Source organism: Magnolia sinica, chromosome 5 (genome assembly GCF_029962835.1).
Source record: "Magnolia sinica isolate HGM2019 chromosome 5, MsV1, whole genome shotgun sequence".
In the NCBI taxonomy this organism is placed as follows: Eukaryota; Viridiplantae; Streptophyta; class Magnoliopsida; order Magnoliales; family Magnoliaceae; genus Magnolia; species Magnolia sinica.
This window is the reverse complement of record NC_080577.1, coordinates 14,338,302-14,354,874: the sequence shown is the minus strand read 5'-3', so window position 1 is coordinate 14,354,874 and position 16,573 is coordinate 14,338,302. Positions and strand designations below refer to the sequence as shown.

The 16,573-nt window shown below is 39.1% G+C and overlaps 2 protein-coding genes across 5 annotated transcripts; one reads left to right on the top strand and one right to left on the bottom strand.

Moving 5' to 3' along the window:
• The first annotated feature begins 4,651 nt into the window (after positions 1–4,651).
• Positions 4,652–7,527, top strand: LOC131245514 (beta-glucuronosyltransferase GlcAT14A-like). Its single transcript, XM_058245035.1, has 4 exons — positions 4,652–5,614; positions 6,012–6,087; positions 6,184–6,299; positions 7,010–7,527. Exons 1-4 carry the CDS (start codon positions 5,062–5,064, stop codon positions 7,507–7,509), a joined length of 1,245 nt encoding a protein of 414 aa, XP_058101018.1. The 5' UTR covers positions 4,652–5,061; the 3' UTR covers positions 7,510–7,527.
• Positions 7,528–10,184: 2,657 nt separating this feature from the next.
• Positions 10,185–16,185, bottom strand: LOC131245513 (serine/threonine/tyrosine-protein kinase HT1-like). 4 transcript variants are annotated; one of them, XM_058245033.1, is made up of 5 exons: positions 15,940–16,185; positions 15,517–15,620; positions 14,657–15,434; positions 12,913–13,368; positions 10,185–10,610 (listed from the first exon to the last, which is right to left on the bottom strand). In XM_058245033.1, the coding sequence occupies exons 3-5, from the start codon at positions 15,422–15,424 to the stop codon at positions 10,344–10,346; spliced, it is 1,491 nt and encodes a 496-aa protein (XP_058101016.1). In that variant the 5' UTR covers positions 15,425–15,434; positions 15,517–15,620; positions 15,940–16,185; the 3' UTR covers positions 10,185–10,343. The 4 variants fall into 4 exon arrangements, with proteins under 4 accessions (XP_058101016.1, XP_058101017.1, XP_058101014.1 ...); XM_058245034.1 differs by lacking the exon at positions 15,940–16,185 and adding an exon at positions 15,719–15,860; XM_058245031.1 differs by having other exon boundaries at positions 14,657–15,620.
• Positions 16,186–16,573: the final 388 nt, after the last annotated feature.

Sequence of the window (16,573 nt, the reverse complement as noted above, 5' to 3'; positions counted from 1 at the left end):
GTACACCTGGCATATATTAACTCAAATAAACCCACTAAATTGTGCAGAACAATGCATACTTCCAAAATCAGATTAGTTGAGCAACCGTAACCTCTTATTCGTGGGCACTCATTTGTAGAAATTGGAGCAGTAGATATTTTTCATTTTTAACCATCTAATAAATGTCCACCAATATGATGGTCAGATAACTAGATAAAATTAAACTTTGATTTGTAATATATCAACACTAGATAACATAATTTGTACGGTTTAATTTGACTACTTGTACGTCACGTGTGTAAATTCGATGCAATTTCTAAGTGCCTTCATGATCTATGCAAATTCTATGCAATTTCTAAAATGTAACTGGAGGTGGTATAAATTTTAGATTATTAATTCAAATAGCCTTTAATTATGACATTATAAAGGTAATGAAGTCATTATTATTTTAATCCCTTGGGCACTATTTAACTTTTTTTATGATGAAAATATCTTTTTGTCAGCCGTCCGCTCATACGATATTAGCTTTTCGTGAAAGTCGAGAAAGACTTTTAAGAATGAGGGTGTGAGCTTCACTAAATTAATGATTAGGGTCATCCATCAATGGATTTGATCCGTTCACTTTAATAAGACAATCTTGAACCCATAATAAGGCCATTTCAAAAAAAAAAAGAAAATTAGAGTTATTTGTGACTGACAATTGTACGAGCATTTTATGCTAATTTTAGATAATTTCCACCGATACGTATCCACCTGTGATGAGTTATCCCTTAAACTTCGGCAGATGACATGAAATAAAAACTCATTTCATATGAACAGCATGTATTTACTCCAAGATGATACAGTGGGCCCCACATAGGGTCTTATGTGGGTTCAAAAGATGATGATGCCCTTATGTGGAAAGAGTCTTTTAACATTTTCTTCTTTTTTTTTTTTTCACAAGAGGGGACCACATGAAGAGCTAAAGTCTCTTTGACAGTTAGTGGTTATACCGACGAACACTAGACTACCCGACGACGATAAAAAACTCTGATCAACCTCCGGCTAAGCTTCGACGAAGTATAAAAAATAAAAAATTTTAAGTTCTTCGGCCACAATATCCGATGTAATAGTTATGGCGACCAAATATGAGTTCTTTTGTGTGTTGTGTTTATTTTTTTAGGGGATATCAATTATGAAAGTTTGTGATAAGGTGGAAAGTGTGGTGGTTCCATTTGTAGTTATTTTTTTATTTGATTGGATATGAATGATGAGACTTTGTGAAAGGAAGAAGGATGGGGAAGAATATTGTAATGGATGAATTTTTGTAATTAAAAAATATTATAATGAAAGAATGTTATAATGGATGAATGTTGGAATGGATGAATATTGTAATGAAAAATAGTGCCTAAATGAAATAATTCTAATGTCATTTGAAAGTTCATCAAGTTATCTTTCTAACAAGCACAAGATGACTCAAATTAAATATGTAATAAGGGAGTTATGATCATTCTTATTGGATCGACAATCCACAATGCGTACCAACAATTTATAGTCATTGATGATCTTTGGGCCCACTTTTAGGCAATCAAATGTCTCAAAATGAGTTGAGTCCAAAGTTATTTGAAATTTCATTAGATTATCCTTCCAACGAGTACAAGATCACTCAAATCAGACATATAATGAGGAAGTTAAAACTATTTTCGTGGGACGGATGATCTACGATGTGTACCAGTGATCCAGAGTCCTTGATGAACTTTGGGCCATTTTTGGGTAATCAAATGGTGTCCAAATTAAGTGATTATAAATACATTTGAAAGTTCATCAAATTACTTTTTCAACGAGTACAAAATCACCTAAATTAGATATGTAACGAGGGAGTTATGATAGTTTTCATTGGATCAGTGATCTATCGTGAGTATAACTATCTATAGTTAATATCGGCTATTTATAGTGAGTATTGCCCAAAAGTGGGCCCAAAATTCATCAAGGTCTGTAGATTGTCGATACACATTATGAATCATCGATCATACAAAAATAGATTTAACTCCCCCGTTACATGTTCGATTTGGGTGATCATGTACTCGTTGGAAATATAATTTGATGAAATTTCAAATGACTTTGGAATCACTCCATTTGGATACTAATTGATTGCTCAAAAGTGAGCCCAAAGTTATTGTTCATTGTTGATACTTAATATGGATCACTCGTCTCAAGAAAATGATCATAACTCTCTTGTTAAATGTTTGATTTCGATGACCTTATACTTTTTACAAAGATAATTTGATGAAATTTCAAATGGATTTAGAGTAATCTCATTTACATACCATTTTATTGTTCAAAATTGGACCCAAAGTTTAGCTATTTAGATATCTCGTTCGGTGATAAATACGATGATGAACTTTGGGCCCACATTTGGAAAATCAAATGGTTTTTAAATTAAATGATTATAAATTCATTTGAAAGTTCATCATATTATATTTTCAATAAGTATAAGATCATTCAAATCGGACATATAACTAAGGAGTTATGATCGTTTTCGTGAGACTAGAGATCCATGGCAAGTACCTATGATCCACGATGATTATAGATAACTTATAATAAATTTGGGTTCACTTTTAGGCAATCAAATGCTTTGAAAATGAAGTGATTCTAAAGTTATTTGAAAGTTCATCAAATTATCTTTTTAACAAATATAAAATCACTTAAATCAGACATATAACGAGGGCATTGTATGATTATTTTCGTGGGATCTACGATAATTGGGGAGTTATAACCATTTATCAATTTCAACATTGTTCCACTATAATATTCATTCATTTTAACATTCATCACATTCATCCATTAAAAAAATTCATCACTTTTGCAAACTCTCATCATTCATACCCATAAAAAAATATTAAAAAAAATAATTATAAAGGGAACATCACACCCTCCTCCCTTCCACAATTAATATCCACTAACAAAAATAAAAGCAACGCACAAAAGTCACTATTATTCTAACTTAAACCTATATTTATCCATCATAGCGTCTATGTTAGAGAGTATGGCCGAAAGTCTTAAAAAAACACCTATAAGCTTGTTGGAATGGAGAGAATGATGTCGGATGCATGTTGTAAGCTCACCGAAGTAGGTCCTATGGAGGTGGCAAACGTCTTAACAGCCAAATGGTTCACTCATATAAAAAAAAAAAAAAAGAAAGAAAATGCAAATGGCCTTTTCCTCACAATGGACACATATTCAACCTATCTCATATCTTATGTGGGCCCACTAGATCATCTTATAACATATTTAAGCCGTCCACATGAAATGACTTTTTATTTCATACCATCTATTGAAATTTGAGGGGAAAATTCATAATAGGTGGAGCACATCAATGGAAACAATTCAGAATTTGCGCACATCACTCAAGCAGCTGTAGGCTACAAACAACTTTAAAAAAAAATAAAAATTGAAATAACCCTACTTTGGGTTTACAACTATTTAATTAAAGTTAACGGATTAGATTGGTCGAGGGGTGACTAATTATTGATTTAGTGGAGCTCACACCCCATTCTCAAAATTCTCAAAAGGGTTAATCGACTTTCACAAAAAGCTATCGCCATACAAGCTTGGAATGATATTAATGTGATTTCTCGACTATCTGATTAAAATAAATAGATCAAATTAGCTGAAAGGTAGTTCCAATAGTTAATTTAGTGGAGCCCACATCTCCTAGTCAAAGTCTCCTCAAACTTTCAAGAAAAGCCATCATCCTATAGCGGGAGTCGGTAAAATGGCATTTTTATCCTGGAAAAAGCCAACTAAGCACGAGGAGCTAGAATAATGATGCATTCAAATGCTGATATCATCGCCTTTATCATGTGATAATTGAGGACTGTTTCAATTAATAATCCTTAAATTTATTAGCCAAATGCGGGGGCAATGTGTGCAAACTTTCACATACAGCCTCTTGTTTTCCACCAACTTATGATATATGCAAAAAATCTGAACCGTTCAAAAGATTAAACAAACAATGAAAATCATCCAGTAAGCAAATCAGGCTGATCCACTCAGTAGGTGGGCCGCCACTCTTGTACATTGAGTCGGAATTGGATTTTCATTGACCAGCATGAGTGTACCGTACTATTTTTACCCCGGGTGATCTCCATAGTGTAGCCCGCCTAATGAGTAATCCAGACGTGATTTTCAACCACATGATCTTCCTGGTGCAGCCAAACTTTTGAATGGGTCAGATGTTCCAAAAAACGAAAAGTTGGCGGGAAAGATGGGGCTGTACGTGAAAGTTCACCTACAGTGTGTGTATGCCATCATTCTCGTCGTATTATTACAATGCTTACCTTGAATCACCAAAGTTTTAATTCGTGCCAATCACTGCACAAAGGTGGGGCCCATCTTTCAGCGATCGATATTGTTCATCTGGTCGACCCCACCACCGATGGCCGATGCTGCACAAAACTCTCCCTTTGAATAAACCTAACCATTTCCATAGTCGGCCTACAACTGGACTGTTGGAAAGAAAATATAGCCAATGGTCCACCTCAATTGCCAAAAGGCCCACCGATCAGACGGTTGGATTGTTCAATGTACAAATGTGGTGAATCTCGACAGTGAGGTTCACCAGATGAACGATCTCAATTGCTGATAGATGGACCCCACCTGTTCTAAATGCTTGGTCTGAGTGGAACAGAACCATCAGTAATTCGGACCCATCATCGTGCAGACCTTCAAAATTTCAACGTTAGTCCTACGTTCTCTTCAAAATCTGTGTTCTCTGTTTATAGCTCTGTTTCATTACCATCTATCTTCAAAAACTCCAATATTTCTATTTTGATTTTGATTTGTTATTGTTTTCCAAGGATTCTTCTCACCTTCTTTGTATTTGCTTCAACAGATCTATCAAAAAACCCAAAATTCACATTGTTCAGGCGCCAACGATGGATTGCTTTGCTCGAATTGCAGAAGCCTTATATGCAAACGGATCTTTTTCCACATTTGAAAGCGTATTCTGAGTTGAAAAATTACGCAAGTTAGAGGAAACTTCAGCTGGGATGTGAGCAAATTGGAATTTTGAATTCATAAAAGATCGTGTTTCAGGAAAACATGAACAGGAAATCAGCATTCCCTCTCATTATAATCTCAATCATCTTTGCTTTCCTTCTCATGATGTCCTCCAACATGAACTCCATTTTATCGATCCACGGCGTCAATTCAGTTTTATCAAAATTCCAAGCTCGTTTAATTGAAAATGAGATAGACCCCATCTTCGTAGAATCGGAGATTTCATCGACCCCACCGTCAGATCGCTCCATCCCTCGGCTGGCATATCTGATATCTGGATCTAAAGGCGATTTAGAGCAGCTTTGGAGGACTCTGCATGCATTATATCACCCTTTGAACCAGTATGTAGTGCATTTGGACTTGGAATCGTCGGCTGTTGAAAGATTGGAACTTGCAACCCGTGTGGAGAGGGAACCGATCTTCTCGAAGGTTGGAAATGTACACATGAATACTAGAGCTAATATGGTCACTTACAGAGGACCGACGATGATCGCAAATACCCTCCAATCCAGTGGTCTTCTTCTCAACAAAAGCAAGGAATGGGACTGGTTTATAAATCTCAGCGCTTCTGATTATCCATTGGTGACGCAAGAAGGTGAGTTTTCATTGATCATTCATGTATGGATCTTTAATGGGTGGGAGGGATTTTTGCATAGCTGTAACCTGGAATCAATCTCTGATGTCCAAGCCGTGCATAGGTGGGCCCTGCTGCACATATGACCAGATAAAAAATCACAATTGTACACTGCCAAACGCAAGTGTTGAATGCCCGACCATACCGTCGATTCTCTTCACAAGTTGTAGATGTGTGGACCAACTGATGAGTTGATCCGCTTGATTTTTGGGCCATGTCGTGCACATGGTGGGGGCCACAGACCTGCCAGGTTGCTACATGTGGGATTAGCAAAAAGCTCTGATTAATAGTTTCTGCTGATTGATTTTTCTCCTCTCCTTACAAGATAACAATTGTTGTCAATTTGATCGGTGTGCAGACATTCTCTACGCATTTTCCTACCTGCCGAGAAATCTGAATTTCATAGAGCACACTAGTCGCCTCGGGTGGAAGGAGTGAGTCTCCATTGATTTTATGAGGAATAGGATTGATATTAGAGTGGATTTTGATTTCACATGGCGAAGGATTCAATCATGGGAATGAATGTGCAGGAATGAAAGGGCAAAGCCATTGATAGTAGATCCTGGACTTTACATGTCGAAAAAGACTGACATTTTCTGGGTTACACAACGGAGAGAAGTACCGACTGCATTTAAGTTATTTACAGGTAAACACCTATTTCACAATGCTAATTGCAGACATTAAGTTGATATTAGATGTAGACTGTTAAGTTCAGAACATAGGATTCGAATACAAGAAACTGGATTTCACATGTCACTCTATCGATAAATTTTTGTTCGGTCAGCAATTTCCCATTCTCTATACATCCTGGTTGAAATCGTTGATCACAGCGTCGATCTTTAAAGGTCTCCATTCAAGATTTTCAATCTAAAAATTTAGTAGAGGATGGTGAAACAGAAAACTTTTTTGTTTTTCTTTTTAACTTGGGGTCAAACCCGTGGCTCAGTTGCATGGTGGCATAGGTTCGATCACAGATTTCATACTAAATGATGAGAAACAATGAACTATAAATGAGGAATGCATGAAAGGTGACTCGTGCCTATTTCAGAGGTTAAACTTCATTGGGTTTTGTTAACCACCTTCATTTCCATAGCCATGGTGAAGAATATTAACCTTTCCTCTGCCCTGAACCCAGATTGATTGGTTCAAGGCAGTGAGTGGCCTATACAAGAGGTATCCCTTCCAGTGGATGGTCCAAATCAATGAACGAATTCACTGAAGAGGTTTGGAAAAGGTTAGCAATCTTCATCAATGTCGCCCGCCAGGATCAAACAAAAGCCAATTTCATTAGAGATGATTCGTTTTTCACTTTCATTCATTCTTTATTTTTGGTGATGAACGGATAACATGGTGCAGGTTCTGCTTGGATGGTTCAATCACGTGCCTTTGTGGAATACTGCGTGTGGGGTTGGGACAACCTTCCAAGAACCATACTCATGTACTACACCAACTTCCTTTCCTCTCCTGAGAGCTACTTCCAAACGGTCATCTGCAATGCGCCTGAGTTCGCACAGACAGCCATCAATCACGACCTGCACTACATCTCATGGGATGTGCCACCGAGGCAGCACCCCCACACCCTCGGCGTCAAAGACATGGCCAAGATGATAAGAAGCAAAGCCCCTTTTGCACGTAAGTTCAACCAAAGCGACCCAGTGTTGGACATGATCGATGCCACACTCCTTGGCCGGAGAAATGGGAGCTTCACCCCAGGTGGTTGGTGCACTGGTGACCCCCCATGCTCAGGAACCAGAGAGTCGTATCGCCTGCTGCCAGGTCCTGGAGCTCTTAGGCTGGCGAGCCTGATGGATAGGATGGTCCGATCAGGTTTGTATATCCAGCACCAGTGCAAATAAAACGACACACTTCACATACTCAAAAATGTCATTTTGTAGGCCATAATCCATTCATCTGAAACTTACATTTTTTATTTAATTATTTATTTTACACACACGCACGCACACACACTCCACACACTCACGCTAGTGTAATTTCACCACCTATGGGTGCTCGAACCCTTGACGGGGAGTTGAAACTCCTGAGAGTCTACCACCCGAGCAAGAGTAAGGACCCATCTGAAACTTACATTGTCAATTATTGGATTATAATAAATAAATTAAAAAAAAAAAAAAACCAAGTTTTCAGTAGTGTTACATTGTGATTTATAATCTAGTAATCATAACACGGTACATCTATCAAGTCAACTTGATGACATTTCAAGCCCAGTCTCATCCAAACTCATTGGCCGGTGTTGTGACTCGGCCTGACCTGTCAATGCAGCTCGAAAACCCAGCTGATTCAGCATGACTTCACAAAGTGGCTTACTCGGTGAAATGTGTTTTTCGTTGCAAAAGCAAAAGCAAAAAAAAAATAAAAAAAATAAAAAAAATAAAAAAAAATAAAAAATAAAAATGCATCCTTCAAACATTCAAACGGGTGACCTAGTTTAATTTCTTTTGTTTCCAACAATTACATGCACTAAAACTATATATCTAAATATTAAAATATCAAGTCGAGTCGATTAAAGCCTCAATCGATTCATCGAGTTGATCCGACCCTGTTAGAAATTGAGTCAGTTTTAGTACTATGATTTATAACACCATTTTTTTTTTTGGGGGGCGGGGCGGGGGGCGTAAAAACAGCCAGTTATTAGGCACTGCTTCATGGCCAACGTTCTCCATTTACAAAATGGTAGTGAGCCTACATGCGTATGGAGCCCTGTCCATTCACAGGCAAGCATATGCCAATGTGGCACATGTGTGATGGCCAAGCTTTCCATCAGGTGGGCCTAAAAATCAAATCGCTTGATTCCTTAGGTAGGCCACCGTTACTGAATGAAAAGGAACAACTAAAACCATTTTTATGTACATTTTGCACAATGGCCCACCTTGCCGAATTCTTGAGCCAGGACATGAACATCCACACGCTATAACCTGCCTGATGGAAAGCTCAGGTCTCAAACAAGTATGCCATATCAGTATGTGTGCTCGTGTTGACAGGCAGGTCCATGCATGCATTTGGGCTTCCGCAAATATTCTAATCCTTGGATGAGATGTGATATGAGAAAATTACTGAGATTAGAGGCAGAAATTGCAGGGAGAAAGAAACCTGCCTAACCCAGTTTCTGATTCCCATACTGCTAAAAAGCAAAACCAATGTCTGCTTTTAGGTACGTCCAAACAGGACCTGATCAAAATTAGCTCCTTGCAAAACCTGAACTCGTAGCCTGCAAAACCATAAACCTTTTGCCATCTAATCTCAACCATTTTGCATAATCAGGTAGTTTGGAGTGCATCAAATAGGACACAGCCCATCTGGTGCAGTTTTCGGACCCGGGCCATGCAACAGGGTTGAATTACTCTTTTAAGGGTGTCGTGAGGTTCATGCCTCCTTGAGCTCATTAAGCACTCATGGTCTATGCGCTCCAGCCACACCATATCCAAGGTTCAGTTGGCATGCGTGCTATACATTGGTCTGTCCATCCAATACGCCCCACCAAGGATGGGCGATTACCCAAACATCACAGTCCAACAATCTCAACCATTCAGATAGTCAGCAAGCAAATGGTTTGAAACAAGAGGGACGGTAATCCAAACTGTCCACATTTAAACAGGGCGATTGCCCAAACATCACAGTCCAACAATCTCAACCATTCAGATAGTCAGCAAGCAAATGGTTTGAAACAAGAGGGACAGTGATCCAAACTGTCCACATTTAAACAGGGCGATTGCCCAAACATCACAGTCCAACAATCTCAACCATTCAGATAGTCGGTAAGCAAATGGTTTGAAACAAGAGGGGCAGTGATCCAAACTGTCCACATTTAAACGGGCAACCATCCATCGATTGGATGGTTAGATCATCTAATCATAGTTAATTATGAACCACGACCCATGGCTTGAACACTATTCACATAGAAATGGGGCCGTCAGGTGGCAGATTATTCATGGTCCATAAGCAACGTATGAGAAACAAAATATTTCTTTTTCCATTCATTTCTGCACATTCACATATCTTTGTGCCATGACAAAACAAGAATGGAAAACCAAAGGGGAAAAAAATCATATTAAAAGGAAATTTCATGTTTACCACATGCAGAGCATAAAAGGAGATACTTCACCACCACAATGTTCTGCTTCTTCAAGTGATCAATGCATCTCAGTTTGCATCATGGTATCATGCATCGAACTGGACTGTCCACCTAGTTGGCCCACCTTGGATTCCCCATGGCCCTAAATTGGTCTAAATCTGATCGTCCATTAGGCAGGCTCACCACATCCACACAAATTCTACATCCTGTAATTTGTCGGGCAACTAATGGTGCATTTGGGTGTTTGGGGCAGCAGGAAAAGAAGAACAACATCAAGGGGACATCTGTTTTAATAGACGGTGGAGATAAAGAAGGGTTCTATTCTGATCTCAGCCACCATCTGGCTGTAGGACCATCCGGACAAAGAAATAAAAAAGAAAAGCTCTAAAAAGATCCTAACCTTGTTGTTGGATCAACAATCATTATGGTGAATGAATCGAGTAGAGGAAATTGCTCTTCTCATGACAGGCAAAAGCTTTCAAGTCTGCCTGCATACTTTTGTGTGTGTTCTTGTTTCTTTGATACTCTAATCACAGATGATTGAAGGCATTTTAATTACATGGTAGGTGGTAAAGCTTTAAAAAATCAGCAAATGAAGAGTCAGGAGTGTTTACTCTTTGATAGACTATCAGGATTCACATGGGTAAGCTTCTGAATCCAATGAACAAGCCGCTTCTTTTGATCTGGGCAGGTTGAGTTCAGAACCAGGTTTATTGTGCCATCAGAAGTAAGTGAAGATTCAAACTGCTCCAATACCTTCACAATTTGCCAAAACTCAGGCCTTTTCTCTGGATACAATGACCAGCATTGCTCGATCAAAGCTCGAAGGGCAGCTGGACAGTTAGCAGGAATGGTGGGCCTCAGGTTCTGCAAAAGGCTCAAATTTCTAATTAGAAATGCAATGAGTTGCAGCTCTTACCTTCTTTTCACTACTACAGTCTACTATGTGTGCTGATTAGAAAAGGCAAAAAGAAAATTACAAAATTCTGTTTTCTAGTAGCAAGTATCCAAATAGAGAGTACCCACTGAATCATGTAATAAGTGTGATTTTCGCACCACAGATCTATGATTAGGTACGTCTACGGGATGAACAGTCCCATTGTGGAGAATGGGTCCAATGTGCATGAGCCATACCACAAATCTTGATGTTCTACCCCATCTCTGGAAGGCCACTCATGTTTTTCTTTACTCTTTAGGGCCTGTTTGATTTTCCAAATCCCATGTAAATGCTCAGTGAATTAGTAATTATTACTTCTCTACCCTGTTTGAAAATGCAATTACATTTCAGTTTTGAAAACCGAGTCAAAAAAGAAAATTTAAATTTTTGGGCCCCACCCTAATATATAAGATATATCTGCGCCGTCCATCCATTTTAGCGTAACGTTTTGAGGCATGAACCAAAAAATGAGGTTGATCCAACACTCAAGTGGCCCACACTAAAGGAAATAGTGGCACTGATAAGTTTTTAAAGGTAGATGTTCGATTCCCTAAATCCTGTGGTGTGGTCCACTTGAGCTTTGTATCAGCCTCATTTTTTTGGTCTAAGCCATAAATATAGCTGGCATAACAAATGGACAGTGTGGATAAGCCACATACATCAAGATGGGCTCCAAATATATTTTGTAGTGTCCTCGGTTTTTGAGTTCAAAAAGTAACCATCAAATCAAGCACAGGTAACAATGCCGCAATTACCAAAAGAAATAATCATTACTCCCATTTGCAGTGTATTTACAATTGGTTTAGAAAATCAAACACGCCCTTAAAGTCAAAATGTGGAGGTTTGCTGATTCTAGACATACGTGGGAACCATAAATATCCACACACAGGGGTACATGTGTCATTATGTGACACATGTAAAATCTGAGATTTCCATCAGGTAATCTAAACTGTTTAAATCTTACAGCACAAAAATCGGGTCATTTCACACCTCAGACAGACCAACATATCAAAATAAATGGAGGGCTAGAAAGAAAATTTAACTGACAATTGAAATGGTATGTTGTGGCATACCTGAAGAGCAAAATTGTCAGATTTTTAAGGTAGAAGATCTAATCATTATTTCCAACCTTATAGAAAGCTCAGATCTCACACTTGTTTCATATTTACATGTGTGGCCGAATGTGGATGCGTACACCACTACATGCGTGTAGAATTAACAAACCTAAAAAATGTGAGTTTTTTCAAGTATGACTAGAGTGCTAACTCATACATTGCCATTTTGAGAAAAGTAAGACCACTTTCAACATTAAAGATAGGTACTTTTTGTTATTATCATTAGGTGCAGATTCGAGTAGTGCTCTAAAGATCAGTGTTTCTAGGCCAAAAGCCTCTGAAAATTGCAGATTATTTTGGTGCTGCTAGATTCTTTCAAGCTGTAAAACATTTGTCAAATTTTAACTTGCTTCTGGCAGTGGTGGAAGGAGACTCCAGTAACTCGATTGCTTGGGCTAATTCTAGCATGTGCCTGTGGAAAGATCACGCATCTGATAGATGAAGTGATTAACAGATCTATGAAAGGCAGGGACATCACATTCAAGCATGTATTCATGCAGCCAGTGATGTGCTGATCAGCTAGCAAAAGCAGGAACATCTAGACCTGCACTTTTCATAGAAGACAACAGGCAACCATGTGCTGGCCAGGTCAATCTGGAGTACAGGAGCATCTTGATCAGCTTGTCTCCCTACTGAGCTTCAGCTGTGTCTTTATCTCTGCTAGTTTGGAGTATGCATTTGTTTTTTTGTTTTTGCCTTCAGTAAGCCCTCTGGGCAGTCTCGGCTGTTTGTATCTTTCTTCTCCTTTAATGAAGTTTTTGTTTGTCTTTTATAAAATTAAAATTGGTGATTTCACAGCATTAAAAAAAGCACCCAAAGGATAATGGTTAAGAGAAAACTATATAATGAAAATTGTGCTAAGCTCATCATGATATTCAACATGGTAGTTTTCATCAAACAGTTCTTGGGATTCTATAATTTAAAAGAGGAACATAGCTCAGTCTGTAGCATGAATTGATGTGCTCATCCATGTTATTTCAATTGATGCTAATTGAGGAAAACCAATCATCCAGATATTTAAGAGTTCCAGAAGGAAACACAAGGAAAGGACAACCAATCCTGCAAAAATTTAGAAGTTTTAAGGGAAATGCAAAGAAAGGACAATTGCGGGAGATACCTTATTCACCACGGCAAAGGCTGCCTGGACAGGTGTCATCTCCTCATATGGGATTGTCCCTGTCACCATCTCCCATAACACAAGTCCAAAGCTGTACACATCAACCTTCCTGCCATAGGGCTTGTGTTTGATCATCTCAGGTGCCATCCATCGATAGGTCCCTGGATTTTCAGCCACAGAATCACAATATGCTGCCTCGCAGGCTATTCCGAAGTCAGCAATCTTCAAGCAAAATTCTTCATCAAATAGGATATTCTCAGGTTTGAGGTCGCGGTGAATCACCCCTTGTGAGTGAACATATTCCATGCCCCGAGCAATATCTAGAGAAATTGCTACCAATTTTGGTAGAGGAAGAGCTTTGTGCTCGAGTTTGTGCAGGAGTGACCTGAAGGAACCGCCCGAAAGATACTCTGTGATGATACAAAAGACGGGAGGCTTCCTACATGCTGCTACTAACTGCATCATACCATAGACGTGACATGAGAATGAACAAGTAAATATCAGACTTACAAATCATGATATTAAAAACATCTACAATTGCTAGCTGACCCTAAGTAATTGAGATAAGGCAATGATGATGATGATGATCCACTCAACATCCCTTTTTTTTCATGAGCTCAATCAGATATGGTTAAAGAATATCGAAACATAATAATCACTCAACCAAGAGAATATGCACAACAAACAGCATAACATACTCATCACTATGAAAATGTGGCTGGCTAGTCTTGCACATAATTAACAAGTTGTACTAGTTGATGGTGGTAACACGAGTGGTTCGCAACATGGGTAAGTGATGTAGGACGTGCTACAGATGCATTCTTAGCATGACTGGACCAAAAGAAGTCCAAACGAAAGCAGAAGTAGTCCGTCAAAACCAGACTCAATCCTACGTAAGGCGTGACAAAGTTGGGTCTCGGGTGTGTTCGGTTTGAAGAAATTCATTCTAGATATGGAAAAATTGCCGTTCAAAGTTTTGACCATAAAAGGGTCGTAACTTTTGATTTGAACATCGTCACGAGACACACAATCTATCGATCTTTATGTAACACCGGGGTCATTCAAGAACTCTCATTGTGAATTCAAGGTTTTAATCACTTGAGGAAGATCATCATTGTTTCTTGCCCTTCCCTGCGTTAGTAAGCCAACACAATACAAAATAGTGGCGTCACTTCCATTTAGTATATATGTTGAGGTGAGTCTATTAACAACATTGCAAAAATACACAAGAATATGAAGGCTACTCAAGGGAATCAAACTAAAACATATCCATTAGATATGTAAAATGGTTAGATTTAATTATAAATACAATCAATTATCTACAGCAAGCTATTTCAAGTTGGAACATTGATAATTTTATGCAAAAGGCCTCCTTTACAAGTGACTCCTCTGGCACTTGAGAAAATTTTCTATGAATCCAAAAGCAACTTAACTTCAATGAATATCCATGAACTTTGAAACCTTACAAAAGAGCGCTTTAAAGTAGAGACTTGATGAACAGTTAAGAGGGTAGAACCAAAACAGCTAAATTCTTGATGATCCAAAAGTAGAACAGAATTGCTTCAAAAAATGCCATCTTGGTTTGGACCCGACATAAAATCTAAGTACAAAGAAATGATACCAGATGCAATTGCTTAACTATTCAAGAATATGTCTGTGTGAATGTAGACTCATAAATTCACAAATGACATCAACATGGAGCCTTTTCATGGCCTAACATGAGAGAGAGCAAGAGGAGCTTTACCTTTATCACATTTCGATGGTGAAGATGAACCAAGACAGAGACTTCTGTAGTAAACTGCTTCTCCAACCGAGCCGCCATGGCTCCATTTTCGTCATCATCTGGTACTGTGATCATCTTCACTGCAACTGGCTGGTCTTTATAAATCCCATGGTAAAGCCTGCTGTGAGCGCCAGAGGCGAACCTAAGCCCAAGGAACAACTTTGAAAGATCCACCATCCATTCCTCCGTAGTATCCACGGTTGGCATGGTGTCTACAGCCGAGACCCTTCCCCCTCCATGGTCGAAGTACTTCACCCATGAAGTCTCTTTCCGATTCTTCATTTTCCCCGTGATCTTCGTCGAAGATAATTTATCAGGGATTTTCACGGAAGATAACTTCCCTAGAGCACGCGTCTGAGAATCAGAGGCCTGTCCAGAAAATAATCTACCAATACCTCTCTTATCGGGTTCTTTTCTCCTGGGACCGGGGGTCGAAAACCGCTGCCTATCAGACCTAGCTTCCTCGAATTCATCTGAAAGAGCAATTTCCGGAAGAGGAGATTTTGATCTCTGTTTGACAGGGGCTCTTCTCGGATCATTTCGAACTACTCCTGATAAACGATTGACCACCGATCCGGGAGGTGTGTTCGAAATCTTAGGCTTTAACACAGGATTGCAATTGGTTTGAAGAGAGAACGTAACAGATGGCAATCTAGAAGAATCCAACCGATGATAGACTGTATGCGAATATTTCACCCTCCTAACCCACGAACTGTTCCCTTCCTCCATGACCCAATTCCTAAAACAGCCAACACCGACGAATTCCACCTCAGAAACCTTCAGACTCCATAATAACCCTTCAAATCAATCATAACACAGACCTTCAAACTTTTCTTGCTGAATAGGGTTTCAAACCCGAACAGATTTCCATAACTCCACCAGACACCCGAAATCCCAAGCCGCACTTCACAGACCTTTCCAAACCCTAGAAATCCATTAAAAATAAAATAATCAAATAAAAATTCCAAAAAATCATATTCAATGAATCGATCAAAAAAGAAAAGCAGACAATGTCATGATTACCACTCCATTAAACGCAGGAAAAAAAATAAAATAAAATAAAATTCCAGCACTGCAGATAGAAAATGAAAACCAAAAAACAAAAAAAAACCCAAAAAATCAAGAAAAAGGGAAAACCGTAACCCTTATTTCTTCCCAGTCTCTGTCAATCAAAGCAAGAAAACCCGCAAAAGTCATGAGGGCCGTAGCAAAGGAATGAAAAGGCGAAAATACGGTAACCGTACCTTGACCGTACATGAGGCGTTAGAATCCGTATACGGTCATGTAGAAAGTACAAGGTCTGCTTCGCCTTCTTCCTTTTGCATTCATCTTCCTTCCATTTGACGATGCATTCTCTGATCTTGGACAGATCCAATTCTGTAGGCTATGGTGTACGTATTTTCGTACGGGCGGAATACGGCCGTGGATTCCGTGGGCTAGCTTTTATTCGTTGGAAGGCGGCGGGGCCCGCCTCTCGCAAGGTCAGAAAAGGCAGGAGGAAAGGGGATTAAAAAAAGGTTAAACGCTTGCGTACACCGCGCTGGATATGTACCGTCGTTACTTTCTCCAGCGTTGAAAGTCCTAAATATGCATGAGATCCACGCCGTCCATCTGGTACGTCACTCCAGCTTTTCTTTGACTAATTTCAAAATCAGGCTGATTCAACCCTTACATGGGCCACACCAAAAAAATCTACCTAAAACCTTTAAATTCCCGTGTCATGGCCCACCATCTTTTATAGTACTGTGACTTTTGGTAATTATTTCATCCTCATGAGTCACATCAGATCAACGGATGGCATGGAATATAAAAGCACAGTGGGCCCTACACAACTAATGGTGGCCGTTACATCTCAACTTTTTCGTGTGTTCTGGCCTA

What these genes read in the sequence shown, in the direction of transcription:
- LOC131245514 (XM_058245035.1), top strand. Translation starts at nt 5,062, where the DNA reads ATGAACAGGAAATCAGCATTCCCTCTCATTATAATCTCAATCATCTTT. An exon ending in TCCATTGGTGACGCAAGAAG is followed by an intron (nt 5,615 to 6,011) that starts GTGAGTTTTCAT and finishes ATCGGTGTGCAG; the next exon opens with ACATTCTCTACGCATTTTCC. An exon ending in TGCATTTAAGTTATTTACAG is followed by an intron (nt 6,300 to 7,009) that starts GTAAACACCTAT and finishes AACATGGTGCAG; the next exon opens with GTTCTGCTTGGATGGTTCAA.
- LOC131245513 (XM_058245031.1), bottom strand. Translation starts at nt 15,424, where the DNA reads ATGGAGGAAGGGAACAGTTCGTGGGTTAGGAGGGTGAAATATTCGCAT. An exon ending in ACCATCGAAATGTGATAAAG is followed by an intron (nt 13,369 to 14,656) that starts GTAAAGCTCCTC and finishes GGTATGATGCAG; the next exon opens with TTAGTAGCAGCATGTAGGAA. An exon ending in CCTTTGCCGTGGTGAATAAG is followed by an intron (nt 10,611 to 12,912) that starts GTATCTCCCGCA and finishes AGCCTTTTGCAG; the next exon opens with AACCTGAGGCCCACCATTCC.